The sequence below is a fragment of the Cucurbita moschata genome, unplaced genomic scaffold (genome assembly GCF_002738365.1).
Source record: "Cucurbita moschata cultivar Rifu unplaced genomic scaffold, Cmos_1.0 Cmo_Scf00018, whole genome shotgun sequence".
Lineage (NCBI taxonomy): Eukaryota > Viridiplantae > Streptophyta > Magnoliopsida > Cucurbitales > Cucurbitaceae > Cucurbita > Cucurbita moschata.
In genome coordinates this window covers 3,575,003-3,582,126 of record NW_019268534.1, presented here as the reverse complement: position 1 = coordinate 3,582,126, position 7,124 = coordinate 3,575,003, and the positions used below count along the sequence as shown (strand labels likewise).

At 38.3% G+C, this 7,124-nt stretch overlaps 2 protein-coding genes across 4 annotated transcripts in view; one reads left to right on the top strand and one right to left on the bottom strand.

Moving 5' to 3' along the window:
* The window catches only part of LOC111456615 (anoctamin-like protein At1g73020), an 8,005-nt gene extending 2,008 nt beyond the window's left edge, over positions 1–5,997 (bottom strand). For 2 of the 3 annotated variants that reach the window (XM_023098573.1, XM_023098574.1), the window contains exons 1-16: positions 4,955–5,997; positions 4,401–4,470; positions 4,150–4,265; positions 3,617–3,743; positions 3,438–3,538; positions 3,260–3,351; positions 3,049–3,153; positions 2,653–2,922; positions 2,169–2,301; positions 1,982–2,095; positions 1,814–1,881; positions 1,573–1,703; positions 1,023–1,105; positions 820–927; positions 414–572; positions 146–284 (exon numbers count right to left, since the gene is read on the bottom strand). In XM_023098573.1, the coding sequence (XP_022954341.1) occupies positions 156–284; positions 414–572; positions 820–927; positions 1,023–1,105; positions 1,573–1,703; positions 1,814–1,881; positions 1,982–2,095; positions 2,169–2,301; positions 2,653–2,922; positions 3,049–3,153; positions 3,260–3,351; positions 3,438–3,538; positions 3,617–3,743; positions 4,150–4,265; positions 4,401–4,470; positions 4,955–5,128 (1,980 nt within the window). In that variant the 5' untranslated portion in view covers positions 5,129–5,997 and the 3' untranslated portion in view covers positions 146–155. The remainder of the gene's footprint in view (positions 1–145; positions 285–413; positions 573–819; positions 928–1,022; positions 1,106–1,572; positions 1,704–1,813; positions 1,882–1,981; positions 2,096–2,168; positions 2,302–2,652; positions 2,923–3,048; positions 3,154–3,259; positions 3,352–3,437; positions 3,539–3,616; positions 3,744–4,149; positions 4,266–4,400; positions 4,471–4,954) is intronic. The other variant, XM_023098575.1, reaches the window with a different exon arrangement.
* Positions 5,998–6,156: 159 nt separating this feature from the next.
* On the top strand, positions 6,157–7,112 carry LOC111456619. The gene is made up of 2 exons (XM_023098578.1): positions 6,157–6,698; positions 6,806–7,112. Exons 1-2 carry the CDS (start codon positions 6,234–6,236, stop codon positions 6,854–6,856), a joined length of 516 nt encoding a protein of 171 aa, XP_022954346.1. The 5' UTR covers positions 6,157–6,233; the 3' UTR covers positions 6,857–7,112.
* The last annotated feature ends 12 nt before the right edge of the window (positions 7,113–7,124 follow it).

Below are 7,124 nucleotides of genomic sequence, written 5' to 3'. Positions count from 1 at the left end.
AAAAAAAAAAAAAAAAAAAAAAAAAAAAAAAAAAAAAAAAAAAAGAACACCTTATGTAAAATCAGAGACTACTATGATATTTATCTATAATTCTATATGCTCTATAGCAGAGGATAGAAGTGGGAAGAATGTGGTTTATCAATACCTTCTTCTTTCTACTCAGTTTTCTTTACATTGTTTAGAGCTTTTTCTCCACCTGATATGGTTCTTAACAATTGTTTTGAATAAATGTCCTGCGCCTGTGCGGCTTTCTTCACACGATTGGCTTTAACCCATGCAGGTTCCTGCCAATGAAAACATCATCATCTTTAGTACCTTTTAGTTTGATTATCTGGGATCGCCAAAAGTGCGGTTCTTTTACATTTTTCATATAGAAGGCTCAAAAAGGTTAAAGTGGGATTGTTAAATTTTACCTCCGGTACTAAACGAGAGAAGCCAAACTTGAGCAAAAGGAGAACATGTTCCATAACTAGAATGGCTGCAAGTCCAGGTTCAATCTTCCATTTCCCTTCCTGATCATATAACCATACAAGAAGTGCGCAGTTGGTGCATATGGACATCACTATCAGAAACTGCAATTTTAAGTGGTTTGCCACTTTGTTAGACATCGATATAGATTTAAATATGAACCTTCCTCCATAGGGAGGGAATAACTTCAGTCATTACCATGCGTTTAAATGAAGTTGAACCTAAAATAACTTCAAGGGTTCTACACTTCTACCATATTGTTGAGTGAAATTCGACAAACGTGTAGTTCTTTAAGAAACTCTATTTTAAAAGACGCAGATAGAGTAATTGTTATATCCAAAACGGGAATACCTGAAAAATGTTGAGCCAAGCACCAATTGTGGTTGCTGCACGGGGAAAGGGTCTTTTGTATATAGCTAGCAGTTTCAGAGCATCTGTTCTTATTTCTGCGATGTTGTTCTGCATATAGGAGTCAGAAGATTGTCCTATGTAAATAAGAAATATACGGTATTGGTAAAGCAAACCAAAAACAATGGAATCAAGAAAGAATTTACCAATGCAGCAAATGCAAATGCAAGAGGGAATGCAGAAGCAAACATCATTATCATTCCGAACTGCAACGCTAACTCCAAACAATCTGCATTCGGTGTTGGAGTTGGAGTTAGATTTAGAAGGGGAAACAGTAGTAGAAGTCGTTGAACGAGGAACACAAATTTATAAACACATATTGAGAGCTTCTAAGAAAAGCCAAATCCGGCATCTCGTTCTTTGACCTCTCTCTACTCTAATATAAGCTTTAGATCAGACCAAACTATCTTAGCTTTGTCACTAGGGGAAAACCAATCAAAACTGAGCAGAAAATTTCAAGTGCAACAAGGAAAACGCCAGGAAGTCCCAAAAGCAGGAACAATAACTACCAAAAGGTAATATTTTTCAAGTCAACAAAGGGTTCAAAGAAGAAATTCCAATTTCACTCAGTCTACTAAAGAAACAGAAATGAAGCCTCAGAAGTTACAAACTTTGAGGAAACTGAATATAATGTATGAGATTAGGAAATGACACAATAATACTACTTGTTTCAAAGATTTGTATTTAGCCTATTACCATCAAAAAGCCCATCTTCTAACTCAACGCCAATGCTCGCAGAATAAGAAGGTTTCAGGTATTCTTTCTCCGCCCGAGAAGTGAACAGGATTTTCCCTTGAGGTGATCCTTTTTCAAGTCTTTTCTTGCTCCTTTACACCAGAAGGACAGTAGGCCGAGCCCAGTTATATGAAAAGGCAAGCCTGCGCATGCCCACAATGTAACAAGTCCAAAAATTATTGGAAAAAATGGGAGTGCTTACCGAACTTTGTATTTTCTATAGCTGTACTTGAGATAAGGTAGAGAATTTTCCAACACATTTTCCAACACCTGAATGACAATTTCAAATTCAAAGTACGTTATGTTCTGAAATAATGAAGAACAAAACTAAATACTTGGTGAAGAGTTACAAAGTTAATCGTTTGTTCACCTCAGATATAAGGAGGCGTTGTACTAGAACTTGACGAAGAGTTGTAAAGTTGCGGTGCAGAAGGGCATGGTAGAAGACTCCAATATAGGATTGCATAAAATAAAGACCAAAAACCTGCAAGAAAACTCAACTAAGTGAACTAAATCCATGAGATGATGAGAACAATGAACAGACAAGGCCCATTTACCTTGTAAACCAAACTATCAGCCCTTTTTTCATTGTTATCATAGTTTTCACAGTTAATGAGCTTCACGGACATCTTAGCTCCCAATCGCGTGAAATATTGAATGGCAAAAAGGTACAAGACAGTCAACCCAAACCTGAAACCAAAATTATATATATAAAATACTGAACGGTGTGTCCCCAAATAATTTTTATACAGTTACCAAGAGATAGCTAAAATAAGGCATAATCAGGAGTGGAGATTCTGACTGTAAATATCATGAAAATTTTACTTCGTTTGCATCATTAGTAAAGGAAGAAAAAGTTGAGACAGTTCATGGCTTCTTTTCAAATTGATCAAATGCATGTGCCTAAAGGGAAAGGTCAAAAACTGAAACAGCTGGGACGGCAAGAAAAAAAAATGCTCAACATAGAATGATCCAAAATGTTCGATAAATATATCCCGAGTACAAGTGCATGCAATATTTAAATATATCTAGTATTCTTACTTGATAACATCCGACTGAATAACCTCATAACAATGAGCATATGCCAACTCAAAAGGCAACTGGAGGCATATAATGCTCAAGATGACAATTGCATCATTTCTGACTCGCCTAAGTCGACCAAACCATTCAATTTTTTGAAATGCTTCCTTCTCTTTTCTTTTATCCATTTCTTGATCTTTTATGAGCTCTACAGGTACTTGTAGGGAGGTACAATCCACGCCTGAGAGTCTATAACCTGGATCACCTCCAAATGTATAATTGATCTGCCATCTTTACAGCAAGTGTAGAGAGAAATGAATGAGTGATATGCCAAATGACAGATAAAAAGGAAGTGACCATAATAGCATATGCAGATTCACGCTCTGTTGACGTGTTAATGCTTTTAGACCAAGGTACCTGGCGATAAGGGCAGAGTTTTTCCGTTTCCAGAACTGGGAAAACATGATAGCCCATAAAATAATGCTTATAAAGAAAATAGGGAGGACCAGTAATCGCAAGGACCTGTAAGCAAGATGAGCAACATGTTGTTTATTTTTACGTAAATTTGGAATGCTTGCACGATTTAAAAAGAACGATGGTCTTGCAGCTAATGGATAGAGTGGCTCACCCAAACTCAACTAACTGAAGTATAAGCCCAAGTGCAGCTGGAAATAGCATCCATTGTGTATACATTCCAAGGAATGCAAAGTAGAGTGCAATCTTCAAACAGTTAATTCTCTTACATGTCAGTCAAAATGCACATCAGAATGATAAGCTGCTACGAAATAAAATTATAGTTGAAGTACCTTTGCACCAAAATATGAATACACCTCATCAATAGGCTGGCCGGTCAAGTTCCACCAGTTAAGTGCCCAATTTCCAAGGAGCTTCTTCCTCCTTATTTCATCTATAAAATAGCAATCTTATTTCCTCGGAATATACGACACACAGCTGCAAAATTTTAGGGAAGTCAGGGAAACTATACCGTGCAGAGGAAATATTTGTTTAACAATTTTCTTGGATTCCAATGTACGGACCAAACTCTCCCCAATCTTCCACTGAAATTCTTCTTCATCACATTTAAGAGTTACAGCTGACTGATTCTCATTTACCTGTAAAATGAAATACCTTATATCTGGCAATGTAGAGGTACAGCATACGCTATGAACTGACGAACGTCAATGGGAAGGATATAGTCATAATCAGATGCCTAATCGTGGGTTAAAATAAAAAATAAAAAATAAAATATAATTTACTGGCTTGTTTTTCGTATTCGCATTTTTGAGTGACGTACATTAAAATAAAATTTTAATGCTTGGCACCATTATTTGCACATGAAAGCAAAAGGTAGACAGATGAAATTATTAAACCACCAAAGCAACTTTTTCCATACAAGAAATTACTCAAAATTTCAAAACTTATGAAAATGGATTGCTATAAGAAAAACATTGAGACAATAGTGTAGCTAATAGGATATGCGGATGGGGAAAACCTTGAGCCATGAGAGAAGTTACTTACAATCCCATATATCAAGTGATCATAGCAACGAAATCGCTCACTCCAACTGAAGAGTGAACCATCGGGCTGTCTCACAAAAGCATCAACCTCGTCCAGTTCAAAAAGCAAATCCATACCTTGTATCAAGAGAGCACCGAAACCAATGCAGAAAAACAAAAACACAACCTTTTTAAAACATGTTATAGAGAGGGCCAACGGAGAAAGGAAGACAAAAGTTGAACAGGAGGTTTGCTAAAGATACTCGAGCTTACCAATATGAGTCCTCTTCTTCATTTCTAGGCGTGCAGCAGCCTTTCCTAATACCTCCAGAGGAGCAGCCAACTAGATTTAGAAGCAGGAGCTCGTCAAATCACAATAAATGAATTGGCAGATAAGAAATGTGAAAAGCTTCACATAAACTTAACTACTCATCCATCAAAAAGCTTAAGAATCAATAAACATATGTTCACAAGTTAAACGAGACCAAAATAATATATAACTTTTGTCTAGCAAGCGGAAGGCGAGTTAAGTGCAAATCACCTACATTGGCATCTAATCTCGGCTGCACAAGGCAAAAACTCACTAGGCTATTAGTTCATACTGACACTTCTGCTTAAATGTTTTAGAGATACGAACAGCATCTCTGGTGCACGTAAATGTTAAGCGAACACATGCCTATAACAATTTTATGCCAAAATTGACGGAAATCATGCTTATAAATCACGCTACTATCTAATAAGTAATGACCATTGTTCAAATTCACATCAATAGAAATGATATCTGCAGAATAAACTCGTGGAACATAAAACAAGTAGCAGGGGCAAACCTTCATGAACTCGTCAGTGACCCCATCAATTCTCTCAACGATAAAACCCACCTTACGAAACGAATTTTCAAGCACCTCCACACAGTCACAAGTGGCATCTTCTTTCTTCGTTTTCCTTTTCGGAACTACCAAGCATACCTCAAATACAGTTTGTTCTTCCGGATGGACTTTCATTTCAGCGCTCACTCACACTCTACAGTACACCCAGGAGCACCAAAAGATTAAGAATACAACACCGTATGGAAACAGAACATTCGAATACTTAACTGGGGAAAGTTAGGATCGGTCAAGAAGACAAAAACTCGGTTCCAAGAACCCCAGTAGCCGGGTCTCAATACCTTTTGGGACTAGACGGATATGGGAAAAATAAGCTTAAATTTATCAAACACCCAACAAAACGCTCACAAAGGGGAACATGCATTAGCTCAAATGGCTCAAATGAAGCTTTACGGGAACTAATTCAACAAAATCTTTCAACAAAACTGGTAGAACGGATGCATAAAGAAGAAACAAAACAAATCTCGACGGAGTGAAGACAACCCAGGTGCCTAAGCACATAGCATTGCAATTGGATGACACATGGGCGATAATAGAAGGAGATAGACACGTACTAAAACTTGGTGAACAAAAAGAGAACACACTTTTGGGGACTCGAAGGCCAATTGAGATCATCCTTCATCCCATAGCCCATAAAACCCCTTTTTACGCAATGGGGCGGCGAAATTCACAGTGAAAGAGCATACCAGAAAAGCAGAAACGAATCGTTTATTGCAAAACGTTTCTCAGTGTGTTTTGCAGTCTGGAATTCAGCTAGCTCGAAATAGAGACGGAAATCCGCAACCGACGAAGAATCAAGAGCTTTGAGTTTAAGAAATTCAAGCAGATTGTTCTCCGTCTGCTACTCCACATTTCTATTTCGGCTCCTAACGTTCGAATCATCAACAGTTCTTTCCATTATTAGATTGCAACTTTCCCAATCTCCAAATCCCTCTTCTTCAACTCTGTTTCTTCGTTTTTCACCCCCTTCGATGGAAGTTATGCTTCTAAAGAAAGATTNATCAATATCACAACATGGCCCCGTAACATAACATAATCATAAAATGTGAGAAACTAATATAGTATATATTTTATAGAGAGAGAAGAAAAAAAGGGCACAGCCGTCAAAGCAAAGATAAAGAGGTATAAATAGGTAGGTTTGTGGAAAGTTAACATTGTTTGGTGATAGAGATAATAGTGAATATTTTTGTTCCTTCTCCCCAATGTTGGTTTCACAGCTGTAATGGCATGCTTAGACATGTACAACTCCGACCATAAGTCCCTCCACCACCGTGCTCCGGCCAGCCCTCGAATCTCCTTCTCAAGCGACTTCGTGGACATCCAGCAGTCCCTCAAACGCCAAGAGCAACGCTCCTGTGCTGCCCCGGGCCCCGTCTCCTCCTCTGATTTCGAATTCTCCGTCTCCAACTACTCCATGATGACAGCCGACGAACTCTTCTTCGAGGGACGCCTTCTCCCCTTCAAGGACTCCCACAGGGCTGCCACTACTCTTAGAGATGAACTTCTGGTCGAGGAAGAGGAAGAGGAAGATGAGGAGGAGAACGATGTTTCCCAGCGCCCTTCGAGGGGCAGCTGGAAGGGGTTTCTAGGCTTGAAAAAGTCCCAGAATGCCTCCAAGAAAGCGTCCGGTGGCAAAAGGTCGTTGGGTTGGTCTCCCTCACCTAGTACCACCGCAAACTCCTCCCAGGTAAAGAAAACACTTATTAAGATGATATTGTCACCTTTAAGCATAAACTCTTCCCTAAATTAGCCAATGTAAGACTTTCATCCAACAATGTTGATTGATATTTTCAGGTACAAAACGAAGGAGGATCGAGTTGCAAAGACGTGGAGATTGAGCTCTAGAGAAAGGGAGAAGCTTAGTTTTTTTTTTTAATAAATAAATTGTAGCTAAGTGTTAAGTTGTGGAGTTGATTAATGTTAAGAAAGACGTAGCGTTTGAAAGGATTGTTGAGTAGAGTCCTTTGGAATCAAATATTAAAGCATGGCAATTTCATAAAATTGTATCCTTAAACAGCGGAAGTCAAAAGAGAAATAAATATTTGATTAAGGTGAGGCTGAATGCGAGGGTTTCAATGCAAACTTTTACAATATTAATGTACACAGCTAAGCC

What these genes read in the sequence shown, in the direction of transcription:
- LOC111456619 (XM_023098578.1), top strand. Translation starts at nt 6,234, where the DNA reads ATGGCATGCTTAGACATGTACAACTCCGACCATAAGTCCCTCCACCAC. An exon ending in CCACCGCAAACTCCTCCCAG is followed by an intron (nt 6,699 to 6,805) that starts GTAAAGAAAACA and finishes TGATATTTTCAG; the next exon opens with GTACAAAACGAAGGAGGATC.